This window comes from Microtus pennsylvanicus, chromosome 4 (assembly GCF_037038515.1).
Source record: "Microtus pennsylvanicus isolate mMicPen1 chromosome 4, mMicPen1.hap1, whole genome shotgun sequence".
NCBI classification, from domain to species: Eukaryota; Metazoa; Chordata; class Mammalia; order Rodentia; family Cricetidae; genus Microtus; species Microtus pennsylvanicus.
Window position 1 is genome coordinate 77946178 of NC_134582.1, and position 26043 is coordinate 77972220.

At 50.4% G+C, this 26043-nt stretch overlaps 1 protein-coding gene across 4 annotated transcripts in view; it reads left to right on the forward strand.

Annotated features, from left to right (window-relative positions):
- Macroh2a1 (macroH2A.1 histone) overlaps positions 1 to 22491 on the forward strand; it is a 63162-nt gene extending 40671 nt beyond the window's left edge. Inside the window, exons 5-9 of one of the 4 annotated variants that reach the window (XM_075969484.1) lie at positions 1114 to 1221; positions 5765 to 5864; positions 11583 to 11672; positions 13754 to 13928; positions 21741 to 22491. In XM_075969484.1, coding sequence (XP_075825599.1) covers positions 1114 to 1221; positions 5765 to 5864; positions 11583 to 11672; positions 13754 to 13928; positions 21741 to 21906 — 639 coding nt within the window. In that variant the 3' untranslated portion in view covers positions 21907 to 22491. Of the gene's footprint in view, positions 1 to 1110; positions 1222 to 5764; positions 5865 to 7443; positions 7535 to 11582; positions 11673 to 13753; positions 13929 to 21740 lie in introns of all 4 variants that reach the window. The other 3 variants (XM_075969483.1, XM_075969485.1, XM_075969486.1) reach the window with 3 other exon arrangements.
- The last annotated feature ends 3552 nt before the right edge of the window (positions 22492 to 26043 follow it).

Genomic DNA, 26043 nt, shown 5'->3' on the forward strand with positions numbered 1-26043 from the left:
CCAAAGCAGTCATCACTGCTAAAGCAATCGACAAAATTAGATGGTTTTTTCACTGTAGGGGAGCCTGCTATGATACAGTGCTTATGGATTTGAATCGTAAGCAGGTACATGGCCAGGACACGGGCCTTGTCTTGAGCTCACTGTCCGAAACCTCCATTCTGGAAAGCAGAGCCCTCTGTGATGCCCCTTCCCCATCATCTAGGCAGGTGTTTGCCACCCAGCTAGGCCTCAGTCGCATCTTCTTGATCTTCTCCCACTGGACCTTTCTCAGGATCCGTGGATGATCTGGGGAAAGGGAAAGGAAAGAAGCTGAACTGTCTAACTAGAAGTCCCACCATTCCCACTGTCCTCATCTGATAGCTGAATTAGACAACCCACAAATAAGTGAAATCCATTCCTCTTCGTTTCCATCTGTGTGTCTCCAGAGCCACGTGCGCTTTCAACACTTACTTGGGTGGTGAGAGGTGAGGGAGCCAGGGCAGAGGAAACACACTGGGGAGCTGAGAACAGAGCCTCTGCTCTTCTGGGGAGTTCCTCAGGAGCTCCAGGGCACACCGATTTCAGTCTGCAGGATGCTGGGGAGAGCGTTAAAGCATGGCCCCATGGAGCCTCCATGGCACTCTCCCGGTGAGCTGAGCTCTAGGGAGGAAATGGAAAAGGGCTTCGGCTACTGTCTGCTCTCTAAGAACTCAGCTGTGTAGCCCAGGTTGCCCTAAACTAGTGGCAGTCCTCCTGCCTCAGCCTTCTGAGCACTGGATTGCAGTAAGTCATGTGCAAGTATCTAAAACGGGGAGATCTTTAAAAACCATTAGCAAAGAGATATTATTCTGAATTTATGAAGTGATTCTATTCTAAGTTATTGGAAATTTAGGTTTGCTTTTAAGAATTTTTTCAGGACTATAAGTAATAAATATACAATTTAAATTTTTTTTCATAAACCTCTGGGCTCTCAAAATAAGTCATAGCCTCCACTGTGGGACATGCCAATGTTTTTTGTTTCTTGTGTTCTCTTAATTGGTAATGGGTGAGGCCTGGGGTCGTCTCATTAGGAAAGACAGCTGTATGGCCCCTGCCCAATGGTTCATGTTCTAACTCTGTGCTTTGTACAAGAAGAAGCAGGGAGAAGTCAGCAAGGCAGCCAGCGCAGACAGTACAACGGAGGGCACGCCTGCGGATGGCTTTACTGTCCTCTCCACCAAGAGCCTCTTCCTCGGCCAGAAGGTAGGCAGACACCGCTCAGTCTGCTCCAGGGTCCTGGGAGAGAGAACACAGGCTGAGATTCCTGAGTACCACTCAGCTCAGAGGGTGGGCAGACCAACTTGGCCGGGTGTGGGGGGTTGACTTTGGAAGTAGTCCCAGGGAGGGGGTGAATGCTGATAGAATCACCAAGCTGGGTCGGGATTCTGGCAGGTTCCAGGGAGGGGAGGTGGGGGACAGGACCTGGGGCTCAGCGCAGAGTAGGCGCCACTTCCCTGGAGTAGGCTGGTCATCAGGGGGCATGTGCAGGAGAGAGACCTTATCCAGCAGTTCTGGTGGGCTCTGATCTGATGCAGGGAGCTGGGTTGATCTTAGACAAACTGACAGGTGGACAGGGACTTCTTCACTGACCCACCAGGCGACCCCTCTAGCCAGTCGTTTGTTTTAACCATGGGCAATATGTTTTCAGCCGCCCCAGTGATGCAGCTTTGCCAGGACGCCATGGTTTTGTAAAAGTTGATTCACTTTTATTAAAAATAAAAATGATGCAAAGGCTTTTAAGACCTGAAAATGAGAGTTGGTTAAAAGAGGGGTGGGGATGGTCTCAATTTAAAAAAAAAAAAAAAGATAAAAAATCTTTAAGGACTGAATTCGACCTTGCAGGTTGGTTTGCTTAAAGGTGGTGTAAATTGGTTTAGAAGCTGCATCATTTTTAGGTCCTCACTGTCAGTTTTATTTTGCATCACAGTGCCACCATTTTCTTGCTCGCTCATTGCCAGTTGTCCCCAGCCCTTCCCTCTCTGTCACTAATTGCACTCAGGCTCTCATGATGCAATTCCTGCGGTGACTGTTCCGGAATCTAACCGTCCTCTTTACGTTTTATAACCATCATCTGTATTTTGTGTGCATTTTTCTAAGGCAGCAGCTCTAGTTGTCATCTTAAGGTCTGGGACTTTGAAAGTTGAGCTTCTGCTCAGCACTGAAGGCAAACACCTGGGTCTCCTTCCACCCCTTTAACAGGTCCAAGCACAGTGCCTCAGGTGCCACTGATGTGTGAAATCCCTGTTGTTTAAGACTACTCTCCTTCCCTAAGGGAATGATTAGCCAGAGCCAGGAGACCTAGTGAACAGGTAGCCCTGCTCAGTCTCTGGGGATACCTACCTTCTTCCTCAGCTGCCCTGTCCTCTGTCACCTCCACCCTGGCCTTTCCCGATTCTACTCCATTCCACTGCCACCTCAGCTAGAATTCACATTTGCCTCACCGGAAAAGACACAGTTACAGACAGAGGGAAAGCACCAAGCTATGTCAGGCCAGTGTGCCAACACAGATGTCCTGTGGGCTCTGGCAGTTCAGAAAGACATGGGATCATGCCCACATCCGGGCTGTTGTCTGGAGCCCCGCTGAAGATACCTTGCCTTTGTCTGCAGAGCTGGGCATGGCAGCTCTCTGCAGTTCTTCCTCCTGGTCTGAGTGCAGATTGGGTACCTCAGGGAAAACACTGTAAATCTCTTTAATACTGACTGTCCCTTTTGGGCCTGGCAGGGTCCAGAAAGCCAGAGAAAGGTGTTGATGCTCCAATAATTTGCAGATGGTCTGATAAGTAGAACGAAGGCATCAGGCTAGACCACAAAGCTAGTCTGCCTGATGGGCCTGCCTTTTAATAAAGACTTACTGGACTAGAACCTAGAGTCCAATGGTCAGCCCTGAACAAGGCACTGAGTGCCAGCCTGTTTTCCTGGACATTTAAACACTTCAGACTTTGGAGGTCATGAAACTCCCCTTCTTGCTGAATGCGTGTCCAGAAGGATGTGCTGACCCCCCCGATCCCCAGATGAGGTCCCCAGAATTACTCACTGCAAACAGAATTTGCATTACCTCAGTCAGCCTGGGCACCCACAGTGGAAATTAGGGTGCTTCTGTCTTTTCAAGAACCCTCCCCTCAGGTAGCCTGAGGCAGAGTAAGTGCCATCCAGGACATTACTCTGCAGCAGCACTTCCAGGCCCTTTGCTGGCTTTGACTGTCAGGCAACAAGTTTAGTGTGTAGTCCTGTGGGGCAGGAGTCAAAACGGACCGTGGAGTCACACAAAGCACCCTGGACGCCTGGGTCGGGCATTAGTTTGGGTTTGGTAAAATGTTTCCGAAAGTGTTCTGTAGGAGCATGGTTGTGATCCCCTGCTCTGTGACAGTGAGAGCAGCACTTGAATGTAGCAAGCAAGCAGGTGGAGAAAGGCAACACTGACCCTCCAGCCCTGTGAGCCTGGTTGCTAAGCTACTCACAGGAGGAGCCAGTCCGGGGCTTAGAAGCCTGGGCTCTAGTTGTTGGTAATGATGCATTTCACAGACTGCAGCCTCAGGAGCAGTTGCCCTCATTACTCTGTGATGGCCGTGCTCACACATGGTTGAATTTTTCCCCCCTTTTTAAGAAAACAGTGTTGTGAGCCCAAATCCACAAATATTCGCCTTGTGGTCCCACCGAGACTTGACTTCCCCTTCACTCTTTAAAAACTTCGCGGTTTATTTAAAGCAGCAGCAGCAACAACAACAAAACCACTTGCAGTGCATGCATCCGTGTCTCTGTCAGCAGTGGTGCTTTGTTTTGTGGAGAAGCGGTCTTTGAAGCAGCTGGAAAATCAAGTTAGGGAGGGCATAGTTCAGGATCGTGGTACAGTGCTAGAGGCCCAGGTGTCAGGTACTGGGCATTCCCTTTGTTCCATGCCACTTCTTCTGAGGGTGGGAAGTTGGCAAGAGAGGGGGAGCTCTCAATCCTGTCCTTCCGTGCAGATCACTGGACAGCCTCTGAAGGAGGACAGGGCATGATGATGGGGTCATGCAGCATGGCCCCACCCTGGCCTCTGGCACTTTCTGGATGTTCACGTCTTTCTGGGGCACTGCTTGGTCACCATATGGTACCCCTAGGCCCAAGGCTCTGGGAGGGTTTAGGCTAGAAACATGGGAGACATAGGAACAACACAGATGTGAAGACAGGAGTGGCCTGATGTGGCTCCCCTTACTTCTCTCACCAGTCTCTTGCCTTTTCACAGTGCAGGTTGGTTGTTTGGTGAGGGCATGGAGTATTGGCTTAGTTTGTTTTTTTTCCAAATAGTGTTTCCTTGGAGTCTGTGCTCATCCTCCCTTCTTCCCAGCAGGAAGGAACAGCCAGGCCCACAGGGTTGAATGCATCTGTCCCTGGTACAGAGCTCCTGATACGCAGCTTCATGAGGAAACCTGGTGGCTTTCTTCTGCTGCCTTAGGGATGTGACTAGCCCCAAATCACCACGAGGTGCTAGGAAGAGGAAGCCCTAGTGAGGAAACCGGGCCTTTCCTCTGTCTTTGAATCTTTCTTTGGCCAAACAACCACATTTGTTTTTACCATTGCTTTCTCCCAAAGGACTTTGAGAGTCTAGCAGCTTTTAAGGATCAGAAATTTGGGGGAGTATTTCTCTTGCATATAGCTTACCAATTTTTTTTTCTTTAAAAACAAAATGTTTGGCCTTAGAAGTTCAACACCTGGGGGCTCAGTAGCAGGAGCCATACTGGCTTGTACTCCATCTACTCCCCTCCATAGTGAACATCAGGACAGGGATTCAGTCCTGCTGCCCCATGCAGGCTCAGGCACTCACCAAGCCTAGGCCTTGGTGCGTGTGTACTGCTTCTGCTACAGTTGATACCACTGAAGAAGGAGCAATTCGATGACAAAACAGAGACTGTGAATGTGCAAGCATAGCCACACCTGAACCTACAGAAAAGACAGGGCAGCAGAATCCAGCACTCACTGCTCTTAGTTAATGACCAAGGGTTGCCATGGCAGCAGAGCAACACTGGGAGAAAGGTCAGTGGCCCTTCAGAAAGACCCAGTGATGGGGCAGACACAACACAAGGTATTTGTGAGCCACCCACCAGCCTCAGTGCTACCTGACCTGTGAGGTGAAATTATTTTTAAAAAGATACATTGTCTTTCTGGAGAATGACTGGGTTTCTTCCCCGGTGTCTCCAGAGCTCCATTATGTGACTAATGAACACGTAGAGTTAAATGTTCCCAAGCAACAAACTATTCTTGCTCTTTGCTGTCCCTGAGTAAGATGGAAGGAAGGAGAGACAGCCAGCAGCTACAGTGGTGAAGAGAGCCTTAGAGACTTGCGAACACATACAAGACAGTGGCACTTTGTAGCTGTATACACAGCCAGGTAGGGTTTCTCTACCACCTTAGTGCCCAAGGACAAGGACCCTGCCTCCCCCCTCACCGAGCATCCTGGTTCTGGGTCCTCATGGTTACAAGTTCCTCTACAGGAAAACTACCAGCTTTTTTCCCAGGCCAGTGTGGCTTGTGCTTCCCTTTTCACCCTAAGCAACACCTGCAGGTTCTGAATGCCCCGCCTAGCTTGCTTCCCCTAGCAACCCGTGGCACTGGACTCTTCTGTTTGAAGTAGATCCGCATTACCAGCAGCTCCTGTTTCTCTCTGTGCCCAGTACACTGTGGGCATTGCCGCCTCACCCATGTCCAGGGGTCATCTCTCTGCACCTTGCCGGCTCTCCTGTTATTTCCCACCTCGTGCTTCTCTTTTCAGCTGAACCTTATTCACAGTGAGATCAGTAATTTAGCCGGCTTTGAGGTGGAGGCCATAATCAATCCTACCAATGCTGACATTGACCTTAAAGATGACCTAGGTAATTGGGGATGGGGTTTGGCACCACCAGCTGTCAGATGAGAATTTTTGGAACCCAGAATTTAGACTTTTCATTTGCCTAGACTTAAGCATGGTCAAGGCAAATCCCCAATCCTTGATTGGCATATGGTTGTAGACCCTAAATATTGATTCGCTCTAGGCCACTCTGAACAGAGACGGTCTCTTAAGTCTCGATTGTGATTGGCTACTTCTCCTGGATTGCAAATACATCACCATCTAAATTCTCTTCCATAATGATCAGACTGGCTGCTGGTTTCTTGGGAGGGATTTTAAAACGTGTTTTTTTGGTTTGTTGTTGTTCTTTTTCTTTCCTTTTTATTTTTTTTTTTAAGCTGAGAAATCTCAGGTAACAACAGAACAATAGTTTCTCCATTTGAGCTTGGTTAGAATGGCACTCAGGGTGCGGCAGAAAGCGAGCTAGCGTTTATGTCATGGACTGTCCTTACTCAGAAGCAGATTTACCAGCCCTGTCCTCAGCCTTTGCTCCCGTGCGGTGTGTGTCTGGGTGCCTCCTGCAGGCACTGTGGCTGGTGGTGGGGGGTGTTAATCAGAAGGGCAGACTCTTTCTGAGTTTGTTCCATTCAAGGAGAGCAGACATTCAGCATAAGGTATCCCACCTCTGTGGTTTCATTCATGAGAGGAACTGTAGCTCAAAGCATGATAAGTACCTGTCTGGGTACAGCCTTGCTGGGGCTTACAGGCTTTTCAGATGCCTCTTGGGCAGTGCCACACAGCACCAACCACAGGATAGTCTCTGTGCCTTCTGCTCTCAGCTGCAGCTGCTTTTGTCCTAACCTGGTGGGTTTCTCATCAAGGGGCCACTCCCACCTACACAAACTGGCCTTTGCCGAACACCCAATCAGAAGTACCCCAATTGAGATATGCCTTCCACCTGCCTTATCCAGATGCCGTCTGTAAAACAGAAGGGCAGAAGCTATAAATGGTATCGGTTCTGTCCAAAATACATTGAAAAGATTGGCTGGGAAAAGAGAACGGCCTGGAAAAATATTTCTGCCCGTTCAGTGAAAAACTACGGGCAACTCTGGACATGATCTGGGCTGTCCTGAGCTCTTATTTCAGGGGAGGCAGAAATGGTAAATCCCGAGGAAAAATCAAGCCTCCAGGTTGATTGCTGCAGACCAATGGAGAAACTCATTGTTGTGGTTGGCCTGACAGTCCACATTTTTTTTCAAAGCAGATGCCATGTTTTTGTAGCCTTCTCAGTGGGGTGCCAGCATTGTACAGGCTTCTGCAGGGTAAAGTGGGGCATCGTTGTTCTATTTCTTTTAATCTTTGGAAATGATATCATATGTGTGTTTCTCTTTTTTTTTTTTTGACTTGTCATTCAAATGTTTAATTTAAACATGTCACATTTGATATTCCTCCTCCTGTCCTCACTCCCATCCACATGTGCGCACACTGCGTGGACTGATTGCCCCTTGGGCTCATATGTTGGAATCGACCAGGTAGGCCAGCCCTGCCATTGGGGCGTTAGTAAATGTGCCTGTGCGTGGGTCTCGGTCCAACACAGTTGATCTACATTTGTTTACCTGTTATAGTTGCAAGTTGTTCAGGCTGACATTGCCTCGATCGACAGTGATGCTGTCGTTCACCCGACAAACACTGACTTCTACACCGGTGGTGAAGTAGGTAATGCCGAGCTGGGTGCTGCCGAGTGTGTGTGTGCATGGTCGGTCGGCCGCGCAGACAGCTTGATCCTCTGACAGCTACGCAGGCTGCATTCATTTCACACTTCCAGCCGTCCCGACCTTCCTGGGGCCTTCGTCCCTGGGTTGTGAACTGGAGAAGTACAGCTGGCCGTCAGCCAGTGCAGCGTGCAGCTGCCCCGTGGGCACTTCTGGTTTGGAAGCTGGCTCAGCGGCATTTCTTTCTCCACCTCACGAGGTACCGCTCTGTTGGAGACTGGATTCCCACAGGCCTCAGTGACAGGCAGGCAGGGCCACTGGTGTGTCCTCATCGGAACAGACATGCAAACTCCCATGCACAGGGCTCAGTGCCCACGCCACTGTCATATGTCAGAAGATGTTTGTTCTTGCGAATGGTCTCACAGACTAGACACACAAAGGGGTCAGTCACTCTTTTTAAATGTGTTCCCACATGCAGGGTTTCAGCGAGATTCAAGGTGGATTTAATGAGCTGTCCTTGGACACCACTTAGAGAAGTGTCCTGCTAGACACAGGAAGCACTTGGCTCCCCCTGGCAGCTGGCACCTGTGGGTCCAGTGTGCTCATTGCTCAGTGTAGCTGAGGTGACAACTTGAGGGATGTGGGTCAGGACCCAGCATGGCCCTGAGGGTATGTCGTGAGATTCCCCACCTAGGAAGAGCCTGAATCCTAGCTTCACTGTCGACCCATTGTAAGACCTGGCCAAGTCATGTGAGCCCCCACACCTCCTTGGTAATGAGGGTCTGTGAAGACCAGACAGCACCTATATGGTGGCTCTTGGATTGTGCTTCCTGGTGCCCTCAGTGTTCCGTGCATCTGTGACCTGACATAGGGGTGCTGGGCCTCATCAGTGTTCTCAATGTGGACCCAGAGAGAATGGTGACATTCCAAGTCATTACCAAGCCCTGTCACCTTGAGAGATGAGACAAGGAGTCCTGGGCACTGGGCACAGATAAGCTGGGCCCGCACTGCCCAGCTTGGCTCAGTGTCACCAGCAGAGCCTATGCTTGCACTTGGTTCAGACATGCGAATTGGGCTGGTGATTCTCCTGGGCATTTTAGACCTCAGACACGGATGGAAAGTGAGCAGATGGCAAGTGTGCCATGCCAAAATGAAACCCAGCTGCAGACAGTTAAATCCCCTCCTAGGAAGGCAGCTAAAAGAAAGATGTTTCCTTTCTCAAGTCAATAAAAACTTGATGGGAAGGAAGTACTTATTTGGAGAAAAGTAATAAATGAGTGGCATAGGTCTGGTCTTGTGAGCTGGGAATGCCTAAGGCCTGCTCATCCTGTCCTCCAGGGTGTAAGATGCAGTGGGGACCCTGAAGGCCCCGGGCAGAGTGTCTCGCTGGCTCTGTGAATGGCTCCTGGTCAGCAGAACTGAGCAGAGGGGAAGAAGTATAAGTTTGAGACAGGGTTGCAGCCCATTAGTGAGTGACATGAGAAGCAAAGGTGGCGTCCCCAAGCTGGGACTGGTACCATCGCTGTCACAGCTAGCAAAACCTCAGGAGGAGGAAAGAGTAGCAGACGGGAACCCAGTCTTCCAGAGCCCACCTCTGTGCTCTCTGCCGAGATCCAGTCCAAACTAGTACTGACCTCAGATACCTCGTACAATCCCAAAACAACAATAATCCAGATTCATGCATGGCCTCAATTGGCTCCAGCTCCCACTTGATGTGAGAGAAGGGAAAGAGGAAGCTAGGAGGAAATGGCTGCACTTTGTGTTTTTGGTGTGAATTCCTGAGTCCTGAGACTGCTGGAAGAAGGGATTCGAGTGCAGGAATGCTTAGCCCAGTGATTAACTTTACCCATCAAAAGTTCTTTCTAACAGTGAAATAGACCACAGGCTGAGCCTGACATTTGTCCAAGCCTAAATTTTTGCCTAGGCTGTTTTGAACACTGATACTTATGCCTGCTTTCTAAGCATGAAATAATGTTCTTGTTCTCCTGGGAGTAACACATGTTTATGCTTGGGGGCAAATCAGCCGATTGCTTTATGATTAACCCTGAAGTTGAACCTAAAAAGCAAGAGCCTTACATTAAGAGTGTTGACAATATGGTTGAAAATGGGCCTGTTTCTTGTTAAAAAGTACACGTGTGTCTACATGAACATGTGCATACATGTGTGTGTGTAGGAGTCAAGTCCTGACTGGGTTGATTGCCTGTGACCTAGGGTTCAGTTTTTAAGTTTGAGAAATGCATTAAGTGTATTTTTAGCTTGCAATTTCACTTGTAATTAAAGCAATATTTCATTATGAGTAAAAAATTTCAAGTACACACACTCTTCCTAAGATAAAACACCTTTAATTATAAAGCAGCCTATTTTCTTAGGAAATGTTTTATATCTTAGAAGGGAATCAGTGATCTTCACAAGTGAAGAACCTGACTGTTTTCCAAATTGCTCAGTTCTCACCTAAGAGTAGATGTCACAGAGCCTTAGACAGTAGCCAACAGAGTAGCGCCCCCTTCACACTTGAGACAGGCTAAACGGAAGACTAGACTATGGACTAAATTATTTGGACCCCACGCTTTCAGCTGCATGGACATTTCAGCTGGTGCTATCATGGTCTCATATCTGGGCCGTACCAACTTTTGAGTGTGGGGGCATGAGGCCCAGAGTGGTCCCCTGAGACACTTGGCACATTCAGTTACCACTCTGGTGCTGAAGTTTGCTATGAACATGGAGTAGCAGCAGGTGAAAATCTTTGGAAATGACTTTGAGCCACATAAAGTTCAGGGTGCTTTCAGGGAGGTAAAGGCAAAAGAGCATTCTGAGCTGTTGACACAGGATCCCACCACAAGACTCCCGAGCCCGGTCCTGTCTTAGCTCAGGACTTCTGACCACTCTCGTCCACGCCCCTTGGGCTGCTGCAGTGACGGTGATGGGTCAGTCCCTGCCAGTAGCCTTGCTCTGCCTTCCCTGTGACATGTTCAGGGTCTTCCTCTTGCTTCCAGACACTTCCTGGGTTAGTTCACACCCAAGGAACATGCATATACACGAAACGGTAATTCTGGTCTGGCTGGTACTTTCCAGTAGACCTTGGCCAACCCAGGTACGCTTAGACTTTCCAAGATAAATGGGAATCTTAAGGGGAGTATTTCATCCTCTTCAAGGACAAGGACTTTAAGATGCACAAACTGAGGAACCAGAGCTTAAGGAAGACGAGAACTGTGGGCAGGACAAACAGGACAAGCTGCTGTCACCACGGCTGAGATTGCTGCTCGTGGCCCACCTGAACTGGGGAGCCCTGAGTTCTGACAGTGCTGGTCATCTTGGCTTTCATAGCAAGCATCCTGGTTTCAGAAAGGCCTTTTAAAAGTTGGGTCCTAAGCAGCCAGCCTTTTCCAAGCGTTGTGCAATTCCAGTTTGTCTTTAAGCTCTGCTTCTGATGTTTTCGTCTTTTCCTAAAGCAATTCTGAATCATTAATGTAATTAAGAAAATATTGTCTTGAGACCATTTTTTTCTTTCTTTTCTCTATTTATTTAATTCACATATGACACCAAGGCTGCAACATAGGAACTAAGCACGCAGTGCTGGCCCAGGGTGGCTATGGGAACACTTTCTCCTTGGCCTCATTCCAGGAGCGCTGGCTGCTGGATAGGAGGAGCTTGTGCCTCAGCTTCACAGACCTCCTTATTTGGGGCTTCTCCCCGAGATAAGCCCCTCAGCACACTCATTGGAAGCCAGTGCCACCTAGTTTGTCACGCACTGGAAATCAGACATGTTTGCCAAGAACAGATGTCTCCTTTGTATCTCCAGTGTTGCTACCCCTGTTACCCTGAGAGAGGGGCAGCAGAAGGAGCCAGAGCGAACTGTAGTGCCTAGTGGCCACTGGCTGAGGGCATATCTTTTCTGGGTTTTCACTCTCTGGCCAGCCAGGGCATAGGTTCTGTTTTGCAGCCTTGTGAAAGTGTAGCTTCTCAGACCACTTAAAGTATGTCAAGTGACCTGTTGAGTGTCTGTGTGCCACAGACAGGGGGTGGCACTCTGACCCTGCCCTGCCCTTGCCTAGGAAACACACTGGAGAAGAAGGGTGGCAAGGAGTTTGTAGAAGCTGTTCTTGAACTTCGGAAAAAGAATGGACCCTTGGAAATAGCTGGAGGTAAGGTGGGCGGGCCCTGTGCTCATCCGGTGTGGCTTGCACAGTGCTCGGGAGGAGCTGAGAGCAGAGGGCATATAGCAGTGCCACTTGTCTGTGAGGAAGACGGCCTTGACCCCTTAGAACGTAGCCCGTGCATAGTCAGCAGGTGAAGGCTCATGAAAGCCTCCTTCATGTGCAAAAAATTTTTAGTAGCTCCTGTCTGGTGTGTCTATCTCAAAGGAAAAGGAATTATAGAAGCCAAGGCTGACAGATCTGAGAGCTGGGAACAATCGAGGGTGAGACTGAGCCACCTGCAAGTCTGCTGGTGAGCCACCTTCCTCAGCCTTCCTCAGCTGTGCTTTTAATGGGAAACAAACACCCATTTCTCATGTGCCATAACCACCATTCTTGGCTGGAGAGGGAAGAAAAAGACTGGGGACTTCCATCGGGGATGGGCTGAATCCAGAAGTAGGGCTCAAGTTTGGGAACCTTGGGGAGTTAGGTGTGAAGAACAGGGCTTCCTGTGTCCATTCAAGGGGAGGGGGTACCTGCTCTGCATGAAGACAGACCCTCCCTTCCTCATTTCAAGCTCTTGTTCCTTTGTTTGTTGAGACAGGGTTTCTCTATGGAACTAGCTGTCCTGGAACTTACTTTGTAGTCCAGGCTGGCCTCAAACTCAGAGATCTATGCTGGGATTTAAGGCGTGTACCAGCTTTTTCCTTTCTTACTCTACAGTCCTGGATGTCCATTTTGTCAAGGCCCTTTTTTAAAAAAGTAAATCTTGGCTACACGTAGACATTAGTAATTATATATAATGTCTACAGAGGTCCTTTCAGGAGAGACAGCTGGCCTTGCCCAGCAATGAAATACCACCTGCATCCTTACTAGTATCAGCATCCTGTGGCATGGGAATATGAACTTTGATCTGTGCCATGGGGCACAGTGGGCAGGGCACCAATGAAAAGGCTCTTCTAGACAATCCCACCTAAGGCCAACCTTGTACGAGGGTAGGGAGGGTGGACACAGCTGACTACAGCAGGGGCTACTGGCCACTCCTGCCCATGCACCCATTGCAGGCCCACGAGAGACTCTTGGCACATGCTGTGCTCTGATGGGAGGCAGGCCTGGCACAACCAGAGCTATGACTGAAGGAAGGATGTTAGATTTAGAATGGTTCAGATTATTTTAATAGAATTTTTAGGTCTTGATTCTAAGCTATTAGGATTTTGTAGTTACCCAAGCTGTTCTCAAACTTGAGGAATAAGGTGATGTTCTTGCTGAGATTATACCTGACTTAAACTGTTTTGAAAAGTATAGGAGCTAATCCGTTAATGTGTTTTATTCTAGCCCTCTCCCACCCAATTTAGCCCTAGCTTCAAATGCTCCTTAGGCTCATGTCACCCTTTAGCCCAGAGCGTGGGAACCTATGGAGCACAGCCTTACAATTGTTATTGACACCACAAGACCCTTAAGTGTCTTACGATGCCCCTGGGGCAATGCTGATTATTCAACAAGAGTGCCTTCCTGTAGAGGCTCCAGCACTGCTCCAGGAGACACAGAGACTGGTTCCAGCTCATGCAAGGGACAGAACTGAGGCTGTGCCCTTAGATTTCACGTAGGAGAGGAGACAGTCATGGAGCTGTGCGTCTGGAAACCAGCCCCTCCTTCAGAAAGGGAAGCGGGGCGCCCTAAAGAGCAAGTCTTGTTCTGTCATCGTGGACAGGAGCAGGTCACACAACCAGGCTGCCGCTTCTGCAAAGCCTCACGCCCAAGGCCGTCTTGACCCATGCATAGGAAGTTAGACATAGTTACTCACGGACATTCAGTGGAACTGATGTGAAAGCCCCACACCATGCTTCTGAGACAGGGACTGCGGACATTCCTCTGCAGCTCCTGGAGCAGCGAGCTGAATGCCACTGCTCGTGTGGGGAGATGCCTGAAGCGTGGGTCCCAGGTCAGGCTGATGTTGGAGTCATAGCATGGGCACAGCTGCAGTCTTCCTTGGACACAGGCCCACAGAGGCAGCTAAGGGGTCACTCTAGAGCGGGAGAGAGGTGTGGGTTTGGCCTCCTGTGACATGTGTCGCTTTCTGTCCCTTCCAGCTGCTGTTAGTGCAGGCCATGGCCTGCCCGCCAAGTTTGTGATTCACTGTAATAGTCCAGTCTGGGGTACAGACAAGTGTGAAGAGCTTCTGGAGAAGACGGTGAAAAACTGCTTGGCCTTAGCTGATGACAGAAAGCTGAAATCCATTGCCTTCCCGTCCATTGGCAGTGGCAGGTATGGGCACAGGAATGGGTTTTCTGTAACTATGGCCCCCTTCAGAAGCACAGTCAAAAGAATGCCAAGGAAGCCTCAAGTGGTGTGGTGGGACTTCCTGCTCTTCTGGGGTTTACCTGGGGAGTCTTCCAACTGTCTGAAACTCAAGCTTCAGGGTAACGTGCTTCTCACTTCTGCAGACACCTGTATGCAGATAGCACATACAAATATATACATACACATCATTTTTAAAAGTCATTTAAAAATACAGTGTGCTGAAGAAAAGTTAGAAAGACCTAAAACTCTGTGACAGCAAGTCTCACCACAGAGGAGTCTACAGACAGACAGACCTCACAGGCTCTAAGACTCCAGTGGGTTCAAACAGGAGGAGGAAAGCAGGGAGAAAGACCTTTCCAGCACACACCTGTAACTGTGTGGTTGTTGAAACCGGGATTGCCGTAGAGAGTTCTGGCAAAGCCCTCGTCTTAGTGTTCTGCTGCTGTAAAGACACACAAAGAAAAGCATTTCCCTGGGGTGGCTTATAGTTCAGAGGTTTAGTCCATTGTCACGGTGGGAAGCATGGTGGCAGACACGGTGCTGGAGTCAGCAGGAAGAGAGCCAGCCACTGGGCCTGGCTTAAACTAATGAAACCTCAAAGGCCATCCCCAGTGCCACACCTCCTCCAGCAAGGCCACACCTCCCAATAGTGCCATTCCTTATGAGCTTATGGGGTTATTCAAACCACCACATCCACTCCCTGGCCCCCATAGGCTTGTAGCCACATTAGAATGCAGAAATGCATTTAGTCCAATTTCAAAAGTTGCTGTAGCCTGTAACAGTCTCAGGCATGTTTTAAAGTCCAAACTCTCTTCTGAGACTCATGGCGATCTCTTAACTGTAACCCCCTGTGAAATCAAAAAGCAGATCATATATTTTTAACATGTAATGGCACAGGATACGCATTACCATCCCAAACGGCAGGAAAAGGCACATAGTGAAGAAATATTGAACCAACGCAAGACCAGAAACCAGCAGGGCACACTCTAAACGCTGCATCTCCATGTCTGATGTCAAAGCGCTCTTGAGATCTCCAGCTCCTTTCAGCTTGCTTATTGCAGCACACTTTCACCTGGGCTGGTTCCACTCCCCGTTAGCACCTTTCCTTGACAGGTATCCTGCGACTCTGTTATCTCCAACATATTGGGGTTGCCACAGGAAATCCGGGTGTCACCTTTACAGCTTCATGCAATGACCTCTAGGCCTCCATACAGGGACACCCCTGACACATGCCTGGCCTCCTTAGCCATAGAGGGAGGTGGATACAAAGTGGGGCAGAATGAAAATATCCAAAGACAAGCTCTCGGGGCTAGGCCCTGCGCCAGGTCCTGTTCATCATGTGCCCAGGTGGACTATGAGACCAGTGCTGGGACAGTGTACTCCTTCTGCAGCTGAGGCAGGGGTCGGACTTAGCCATAAACCATTCCTCAGCTCAAGTCCAGACTTGGCTCCGCCATGCCCTGCTGACTAATGGCAGAGAAACTTCCGTTGAGCATCTCAAGGCTGTTTGGGGAGGTTTGAGAGCTGTGCCGTGGAGAGGGACAGGGTTCCTCAGAACATCAGGCCCTGAATCCTCCCTGCTACTAGCCTGGGAAGGCTGGGGCCAGGCACGAAGCACAGTGCAGGCCCTGCAGGGGCTTTGCTGGCAGGAGCTGAGTCCTCAAGAAGCTTACCTGGGAGTCTGTACTGGGCGAGTGGTGTAGCTTGGATAGAGCCCCTCCCAGTTTTGAGGCTGTGTCCCTCCTCTACCTGAGTAGGTTGGGATAAGGGCAGTGACTGTCTGAACCCTGTGTTGTGCTGTCCTCCAGGCAGCCTTTGCCTTGCAGGTTAAAAGCATCTCTTGCCAAACATTGCTTCTGCCGTCAAAAGAACCGTGGAAGGCAGAGGCCCCTGCTTCCCTGGGCAGCGCTGAGATCTCATTACCTAAGTGACTCCATGATGGTCAGTCTCTAGCTGTTGCTGACCCTGTTTCTCTGGAGCCATACCAGACAGAGCCCATCCCAGCCATCCCTCCCAGGCCAGGAGCTGTGGCAGATTCTCTCTGTAGCCTGCACTGGTGACGGGCCCTTCAGTCCCCAGTGTTGTTCACATGGAGACCAGAACCAGACTCCGCAGTGTAGATGAGCTCAAAGGACTCCAGCTCACACCTGTTCCTGCAGCTCGCTCACACCTGGCAGCACTCTGCAGGTGCCATGCCAAAGCAGGAGCTCAGCCCAGCAGAGCTGGGAGCCCCTGGGAACTCAGAGGGTGGCTGTGTCCTCTGAATGTCTCCACTCCAGTCTCCTGTCAACACCGTGTGTAGACAGCATTTCAAATCGGCACCAGAAAGCCGAGTGACAGCTGACATGTAATACCAGCTCTTGGAAGATGAGGAAGGAGCCTGGCTATAGCGTGAGACCCTACCCTGTCTCCTGGACACACAGCAGAGTCGAACCTTCCCAGTGCCCTTTCCCTCTGCTGTGCAAGTATCTGCGAAGACAAGTGTCTAGTCATGCCACAGAACTTGTAGAACTGGATGTGTTATAGGTGTCAGGACCCCTCCCAAAGTAGATTCAAGATCTTTATTATTTTTTATTTTAGCAGAGCTTCTGAATCGGAGCTTAAATAGCCATACTTGCCGGGCAGTGGTGGCACATGCATTTAATCCCAGCACTTGGGAGGCAGAGGCAGCAGATCTCTGTGAGTTTGAGGCCAGCCTGGTCTACAAGAGCTAGTTCCAGGACAGGCTGCAAAGCTACAAAGAAACCCTGTTTTCAAAAACAAAAAAACAAACAAACAAAAAACAAGCCATACTTATTGCTTCCGCCTCCCATAGAAGGTCTGTTGTTTGGCATTATGTTAGTGTGCTGTGTGACCTCTGGTAAATGAATCAGTCTCTCTGTTCTGGGCCTTCCTTAATAAGCGAGGCCATGGGGGTCTACCCTTCTTCACAGATGGTTCAGAGGCTCAGTTAATTAATGTTTCGGATGCGCTTTGATCTGCCCTGATGAAAGGTGCTTCTGAAGAGCAAGGCATAGCACCCTTTATCGGAGGTAATAATTTCACGCTCTTTCATATGGCTATTGGGAAATTCTTAATTGAAGCATAAAAGTAATTCCCATAAAAGAACATCTGTTATTACAAACTTATTTACATTTTTCATGGAGTAAAAGTTTTTAAAAATAATCAATGGGAAGCCTTTAAAGGGCAGAATGCCAACGGCAGCACATGTGCAGGCTCCCCAGCCACATCTGTCAGGCAGACCTCGTCCCACAGCCGTGCAGGCAGCTGCCCCTGCTTTCATGGGCAAAGGATGGGATTATATCTGGCCAGCCAGTAAATCACAGGGGTGAAGAGGGGAATAAAATGACTTGTTTGTGGCATCCAGTGTCTCTGGCGTAGAAGTCAAGGGAACACAGTGACACTCTGGGGAACACTTCCCAGAGACACGTGCTGGTCTGCTCCTGACACCTGGTTTTGACGGGGGCCAGTGGAGACCCCATGCCTGTAACCCTGGTCTTGGTCACACCTTGCCATGTTAGACACGAGGAAGGGACCCATCTTGGCAGCACACAGGAACTCTGGCGGGGCGGGGGGACTTGAGCTACCCCTCCTTCTGATTTATGAGCATAGAAGGAAAGCTGGTGTTCTTCAAACACCATTTATGGGCAACAAAGCTGCGGGCACTGCGAGCCGCTTTCTCGCCACTGTTAAATCCATTCAAAGGTCAAAGAGCGAACTTGGAGGGCAAGGCATGCACCTGAGGTCACACAGCTCATCCTTGGCCGAGCTAGAGTTTGCTGTCAGGCAGGCTGGACCCCCTGCGTGCCCACTGTGGATAGATTTTTCTGGGAAATGTGGTGAATCTCAGCAGTGCCTGAGCTGCTAGGGCACAGCAGTGTCCTGTACCCAGGTGTGACACCCACTGTGAAGTCCCATGGCCTTGTGGGAATCGCACACGTGAACACCGAGGTTCCAGTGCTCTTCGCTGCTCTACAAGATGTAGCCTGGGCAGCTTCACAGGCAACCACTCAAAAGCCACAGAGAACGTGGGGAAATGGTAAAGTCTTGGGGACAGCAGCACGGCACAATAAAACTCATAGCCGAAGTGATCATATAGGTGACAGCAATGTCCACCCATTACCCAGAGCTCCCCGCTTCTCCTTCCAAGACACCTGTCTGGGCTCTGTCTCAGATGTGGCTTCTGACAGGTTTTCTGGGGTCTCCAGCTGGCCTGCTTCTCACAATGGCCCTTAACCCCCTGGAAGTGATAAGGCTTAGCAAGGCCTACACAGGAGAGGACTCTGCAGACTAGGGGAGCTGGAACACACCCCATATATGGGTCTGCTGAGCTCAGCTTTCCATGGACCCATCTGCCTGACCTGACAGAGCCCTTGAGATCCCTTTGCACTAGCCCAGGGAGACTGGGGCCAGATGAGGAGAAAGGGTGCTTCAGACACAGCAGGGGTGACCCAAGGGACACGCAACATGGCTCTAGTGTGTGCCAGACAAGGCCCAAGATGGGTAGAAGAGGGGCCAGCCCTGCCTGAGGAACTTGAGGTTCTATGAACACAAGCCAGAGACAGGTAAGACCAGGAGAGTCTGGGAGGGGGATCCCAGGTGGCCCTAGCGGCCTCTCTTCATCCTCATCACACCTGAGAACACCAGCGCTCACGTCCTGATGCTCCTCCTGCCCACGAGCAGCTGAAGCCTGACTCTACCTCCAGAGCAGAAGCCCTGAGCCCTCTCAAGTCTTCAGCTCACCCAAATTAGAGAGGAAAGCAGAGACCTGTCAAGACTGGAGTGACCATTCAGATGGGAACTGAGGCAGTACCTGTACCAAGGAGCTCGTGGTATACATGCCAACAGCCAGACCCACAGTTCTCCAGTAGAGCTGGGCACCATACCCTGTTTACAGTGCTTACAGTTGGTTGTGATACCAACAGCAGCCATCTAGTCATAGCTGTCTGAGGGGCTGGGACCCACCACAGGAACCTTATGGGTGATCCTCGGCCACACCCCGATGCTTAACACACATTATCTTGTCTTGCCCTCTGCCTTCACAGGGCTGGGCAAGTCACAGACAAGGGATCATTGTACAGCCAGGAAGTCTGCATCTCTCTGCTGCCTTACCTCTACCATGGGCTAAGAGCATGTAGTCAGGTTTCCTGTGTGCTGTACGAGGGGCTAGCCATGGCACTCTGGCTACAGTGGCCCTCACCTTTTGCAGGGATGGTGGGTGAAGTGTCAGCATCTCACACATCTGCCAGCAGCGTGAGGAAAGTGCCTTCTTCACTTCTTCCTGCTGTCTCCATGGCCTCAGCAGGCTGCTTTAGGGCCTGGCTCCCTAGGATGAACGGGTTCGCATACGTGCAGGGCAGCGCAGCAGGAGGACATGCTGGGTGTGTGTGAAGGGTGCTGCTGGTGTAAACTTGCAAGTCCAGACTGACAGCCCTGCCCTGCAGCCTGCATGCAGAGCATGGTGCCAAAGAATAGCCACAGACCCGAGGGAGGGAAAGCTGCAGGAAGAGCCCAGCCAGGACTGCGTGACGAGGTGTCCATGATGCCAGCACCAGCTACAGGTTCAGACTTAGAGTACAGGAACAGGAAGGAACCTTCCTCCAGCAGTAGTTACATACCCCTTCCAAGAGGCACAGAACTGGAAAGTACTGAGGGTCTGTCTGTAAACACTGACCAGCAGTGTACCTAGAAACTGGCCTTGCAGTCAGGTAGAGGCTTGGGCCACAGGTGTCTACATCACTGCACTCCTGTGGGGCTAAGGTTAGAGCTGGAAGCCAAGCACAGCAGCTGACTGAGCACACAGGAGGGCATCCTGCAGCCCAGTTCCTCAGGCCCTCCTCCAGCTCTGCTCACCTGAGCATGCGTGAAGAGACAGGCCTGTCTCTGGTGGAGCATGGCTCTCGTGGAGCATGGCCTGGATCTTTACATGGAGAGAACAGCTCCCCCACCGAGTTCTCAGGTCCCATCTATCTAGGTTATGCCCATGGACTGAGGTCTGCCTGGTCTAGCAGCCGTTAGCTGATCCTGAGTGAGGGTATAGCAGGGCACAGGTACACCCCAAAAGTTAGTTGTGGCCTGCACTGCTGGGAAGAGCTCTTGACAACTGAAGGGCAAACTCACCTCCTCTGGCAGCCGCACCTGGCATACCCTCTGTGCTCCTCCATACCGGAGGAAGTCACGGCCCCTGTGCCCAGTTGACCGTAAGACCTGAGAGAGTCGCCTTGGGTGCCTCACTATAGCCCGTATTCCTGTCCTGTCCCTGACATCCTGCAGCCTGGCTAGACTACCAGGGTCACTATTTCCTACAGCCTGGGAAAATGCCCTGAGGGGGAACTCTACCCTCTAAGGATGAACTATGTGGGACTGCCCAGGTCTCCTCAGTGACAGCAGGTCACAGAAGAGCATTTTCCTGTGGCCGTGTGACACCTTGAACACTAGCAGCTATGGAGAATGTCACTCCCCAGGTGGTTCGGTGTCACAAGCACATGGTGCAGAAGGCTAGAAAGTGTTAGGGAAGACATTGCCACTCCGGTGTGCAGACCACTCCACCTAGAAGTAGGCACCCACCCAGGAAGACCAGCCAAACCAGCAGGCAGACCAAGACGGTAGACCGCAGTAAGCAAGAGGCTGTCCATGACAGCTACTCTGAGTGTTAGATTATTTCCACCAGGCTAGCGCCTGTGCACTGCAACTCCTGGGGGTGCATATGCAGTGTTGACCAGGACCCGAGTTCATACTCTAAGTTCCAAGCTCTATGGCATTTTCAGTGGAACCATATACCAGTGGCAGGACACTGATCTGGAGACTTTGATGATATCCTGAAGTCAAGACCCAAAGTTTTGCTCTGCCTTGAAGATGGTCTCTGGACCAACAGCCCTTGCTGCTGACACCCAGTAAGAGGGCCATACAACTAGAGGCCAGAGCTATTCAGAGACACCCCCACCCCACCCGTGCCATGATGGCTGACATTGACGGGACTCTTAACGCTGGTTCCAGGGACAACAGAAAAGAGAAGCAGAAGCTTATGTACCCTTTACCATCTTGTGCACGTTTAGTGTCCCTACTTACTGATCACCTTCTATAACGTTCCCCGGGGCCCTGCCTCCCTGTGACGATTGTATCATATTCTTCCTATGCCCACTGTTAAATGCCTGTCATCATGTGAGTGCTGCATGGCTATGCCTAGACGATGAGCTGCAATAGCCATGCTTTTGGTTTTAAATGAGTTGCTTGTTAAGCATGCAGAAGAACAGTGAGCCGCAGGTAGACAGCAAACACCAAACCAGGTGAATCGACCCCAGAAGCCTAACGGAGAGGGCAGGCAAATGGAAAGGAGTTCATAGCAAGCAGCTGTAGTTATCGGATGGGTAGACTGTGATCCCCATTTAGACGGTTCTGAGCAGTGTGTCTAGCTTCTTTTTCCCCACTGCAGGCACTTTTTACAGTATGGTTAGAAATGGTTTGCCTTCTGGTGTGCTCAAGATCTCTGTTCTTAATGTCATTGGGCCGTTACTCTTGGCCCTTGTATCAGAGCCAGTCTTCCTCAGGGCGAGGATTCTAGGAGGGTCCCTGAGATGGCCATGCCCTGAGCCGAGAGAGGTCACTCCCAAGTACAAACAATACATGAGAGCTCCCTAATCGACTTGTCCCACAAGGACTCTCCATGAACACCTCAGAGCTCAGTAAACTCCAGCCCAGAGTGAGGACCCTGCAGGGGAAGCCGAGGTGGGCTCACTGTGGAGCCCTGAATGCTGACCACTGTGTTCTCTCCTACAGGAATGGGTTCCCGAAGCAGACGGCGGCCCAGCTCATTCTGAAGGCCATCTCCAACTACTTCGTGTCCACTATGTCCTCCTCCATCAAAACCGTGTACTTTGTGCTTTTTGACAGTGAGAGTATAGGCATCTATGTGCAGGAAATGGCCAAGCTGGATGCCAACTAGGCCAGTGATCCCTAGAGCCAGCACAGACCATGTCCCCTGCCTCCAACTGGAAAGAAAGAAAAAAAAATAACCTTTGCTCTTACTGGGAGGTGGGACTGCTTTCGTTTTCAGTTTTGCTCATCTAGGGAAAATAAGGTTTTGGTTTCCAGTTTGATTGTTTTGGGCCTTATAAAATGTTTTCTGTTAGCACTGATAGTCAGCATTGTCCTTGTTAAGCACTGCGTTCCAGACCGTGTCTGACTTAGTTAACCTAGGGGATTTTATAGTTTTCCTTTAATGAAGTCCTGATTAACACAGAGCAGTGGGGAGGACGGTCCCTCTCCTGTGTCGCAGCAGCAGGAAGCCCCATTTGTAATGTGTGTTGTGGTGCTTTACTGTACACCCAGTGGCGTTCTTTTTACTATAATGTTTTTTCCCTCAGAAGAAAAATCATAAAATTTGCAACAGACCTAACTTTTGTTTACTTTTTGTCTTAATGATAGATTTGAAAATGAAAAATGTTAAAGACAGAACTGAATCTGTTGTCCTTAATTATATTTGCAATTTGAAATTTGTGTGAGTTGATTTAGTAAAATGTCGAACTGCTGTGACTGGCATGTTTTGCATTATTGTACCTGAGTGTCCCAGGCCAGTCTCCCTAGGACATGGGTCTCCTTATCCTACAACCCAGAAGGCTCCCCGATAGTCCCTCTGCCTGAGTGTCCCAGGCCAGTCTCCCTAGGACATGGGTCTCCTTATCCTACAACCCAGAAGGCTCCCCGATAGTCCCTCTGCCTGAGTGTCCCAGGCCAGTCTCCCTAGGACATGGGTCTCCTTATCCTACAACCCAGAAGGCTCCCCGATAGTCCCTCTGCCTTGGCCAGTAGGTTGGACATCGGCTGGCCCAAGAGGTGTGTAGAGAGTTCATGTAGGAAGCTTCGAATCTCCCGAGGGTGGTCCGGGTGTCTGCCCCATTTCACAGAGGAGGCAGGCTGTGTACCCAAAAGCCACCCGGGTGGTAAGTGGCAGGTACAGAGACAGCCTTGGACTCTGGGCCAACCTCCTCCTACCCTCCTACCCCGTCTGACTTGGGCCTGGGCGCTGCAGATAGAACTGAAGCCTCAAGCCCTCTCCTGGTTTATGTTTGGTCATAGCCCTGAAGGAGGGTCCCTGGCAAGAGGGTCCCCAAAGACATTGTGCCACTACCAAGATCCCAGGATGTCCTGCCACTCCAGGGTCCAAATGCCTTAGCGAAATACAAGACACATTTTACTTCATGGGCACTTGTGACTTAATCTTCATTTGCCTAAAGGCACAGGTGCCATCTCTCGTTTATTTCAGAAGTGACTGTCTAGAAGAGTAGGCAGAACCATAAGGAATATGAAGTACCCGAACGGATGGACGTGAAAGGTTTCTTCTGCCAGGTGTGGTGGCAGGGACTGGTGGAGCCCTGTGAAGAAGAGGCTAGTCGGGGCTGTACAGACTGTCTCAAAAACCAAAAGGGGAGGCTCGCAAACAGTCTCAGCAGTAGACACAACCACTTCTAACGCAGACCTCAACAGTGCTTTCCCAGCCTCACAGGATCCCCCCCCCCAGATTGTTGCTAGGTTTAGATCGTCTCGTCTACTGATTAGAATGGGGCTCAGTTTGGCACTGATTTCCCAAGGGACGTATCTTTAAAAAGGAGCGCGGACTTCAGAGGAGCCGCTCAGTCCTCGTCCTGGAGAGCATCACTCCTACGTGTAGCTGCTGCAGGCGCATAAGTAGAGACTGCTGTTCGGTGAGAGTTTTGGCATTTGCTGTGCCAGGCGCTGTAGTGAGCCCTTCCCTGGCTACAGTGCACACGCTCCTTGCTCTCACATCCAAAGGCTAGGCCTGCTGCAGCCACCTCCCAGCTGAGGGTAAATGATTTGCCTGGGAGACCGCTGCCTGACAAGATGCACGGGCCCGGACACTGATCTCTCTGACAGGCCACCTGGCCTTGGTGGCAGTTCTAACTCAGAATGAACCTCTCAGGCACTTACTAGAAGGAGCCAGGTTTAAATGGCTTCTTTGAGACTTGGGTTTCTCTACCTTTGGTGTCTAGTGAAGCAAGGCGGAATTTTTGAAGACCCTCCACTAGATGTCGCCCAAAGGACTCGGAAGGGAGCCGAGAAAAGGGCAGGCAGTTTCTGTTCTGGCAAGAGCACAAAAGAATTCATTGCATTAGCAGGGTTTGCACGAACTAACAAAGTCACCTAAATGATTCTCAGTGTACAGTGAATTCCTGGGATTGTGTGCGCTAAAGAACTTCAGGGAAACAAAAGGGAAGGTCTAACTGGCCACCTGAGATTCCCTTTGTCTGTGAACCAGCTCTAAATGGGTCATCATGTGTTGTCCGCCACCAGCCTCCTGTTTGGAGGTGGGAGTCAGGGAGAGAGACTCACTGCTTTTAAGAAAACCATCTGGGGCTGGAGAGATGGCTCAAGGCTAGGCTTGCAACCAAAAGTGTAAGAAATGTATCCAAGGGGAGCCTCTTGTGTGCACGTGTGTGTGTGTGTGTGTGTGTGTGTGTGTGTGTGTGTGTGTGTGTGTGTGTGTGTGTAAAAGAAATGTACCTATAGGGAGCCTCTTAAAACGTGTGAGAAAGAGTGTGTAAAAGTACCCACGGTGTGTGTGTATCCGTGTAAGAAATGTATCCACGGGGAGCCTCTTAGACCACATCCCAGCCTCCTCCAGAAGACCAGGCTCGAGTTAGTAAACCGTGCACAGAAACTACTGTGAGGGACCGTGCAAGCATTACAGGTGACCTGCAGCCCAGGGCATCCTCCTGCCAAAGCCACGGGTAAGCGACAGCGAATGCCACAAAGTCCCCACCTCCATCCAGGCTTCAGGGCCATACAAATGTCCTTCTGCAGCCCAGGGCATCCTCCTGCCAAAGTCATGGATAAGTGACAGAGAATGCCACAGAGTCCCCCACCTCCATCTAGATTTCAGGGCCATACACCCTTATATTCCAAAGTGACCCCAGAAAACAAACTTGCTTCCTCTCTTGGGAAATTGTGTGTGTGTGTCTGTGTGTGTCTGTGTGTGTGTATGAGATATATGTGCACCTCTGTGTCCTGCTCTATCATGTTTACTTAAGACAGGGCCTCTTACTGGACCCAGAGCTGGGCTGTCAGCTAGCAAGCTGGCACGATCTTCCTCCCGCTGCCCCATCACAGCACCGGCATCATAACCTCATGAAGCCGCACCTGGAATTTTTATTTTTGTGGGTGCTATGGATTTGAACTCAGGTCCTAATGTTTCCATAGCAAACACTCTGACCCACTGGGCCATCTTCACCCCCTCCCCTGATTATTTCTGAAGAGCAACTTTTGCCCTCTGGTGGGGCTCCACCCTGAATAAATCCATGATTTTCTCGGCAGACTCTTTCATGAGCCTTCAGTGACCCTTGGGATCTAACAGATACCAGAGCTCCAGCTGGGACTGAACTCGTCATAGCCGCAGCGAGCATCTCCTCCATATGAATGCTCTCCCCTGCTCTCATGCAAGCCTATGAGGACAGTAACAGTTTCCACAGCTACGGGGAACAGAGGTGAAGCGTGTTCCCACAGGACCACATGGCTAGAAACAGTGAGGATTTGAACCCACCTCTGTCTGACTACCAGAGCTTCCCCAGGGGGACTCCCCTCTGGTATCAGCCCATTATTTGGCTCTGCACTTAGACAGGGCTTCTTGTCTGCTCACTGGGTGGTCAGCCTTGGGGCCATAAACAACCTAGTGTGTGAAAGATGAGTCAAAATGTGTACTGAAGGAGCCGGAGAGATGTTCAGGGGTCAAGAACACTGGGTGCTCTCCTGGAGGACCCAGGATTCATCCTCAGCATCTACATGGCAGCTCACAACTGTTCATGACTCCAGTTCCAGGGGTTCCAACACCCTTCTGGCCTCTTTGGGTACCAGGCACACATGGTGCATAGACGAGGGTATGCAGAACACCCATATGTATAATATATATAACTTTAAAATGTGTATTTTAGCAAGCTAGTGCTTGACATGGATTTACTGGATGCTTTCTCTGATGGAGGCTTTTGCTGGGTGGCCTGTCATACAGGCAAGTCAGACAGTGCCTCTGTCTAGTAGTGGGCTTAGAGGAGTGAGCTTTGCTCTCTGATGT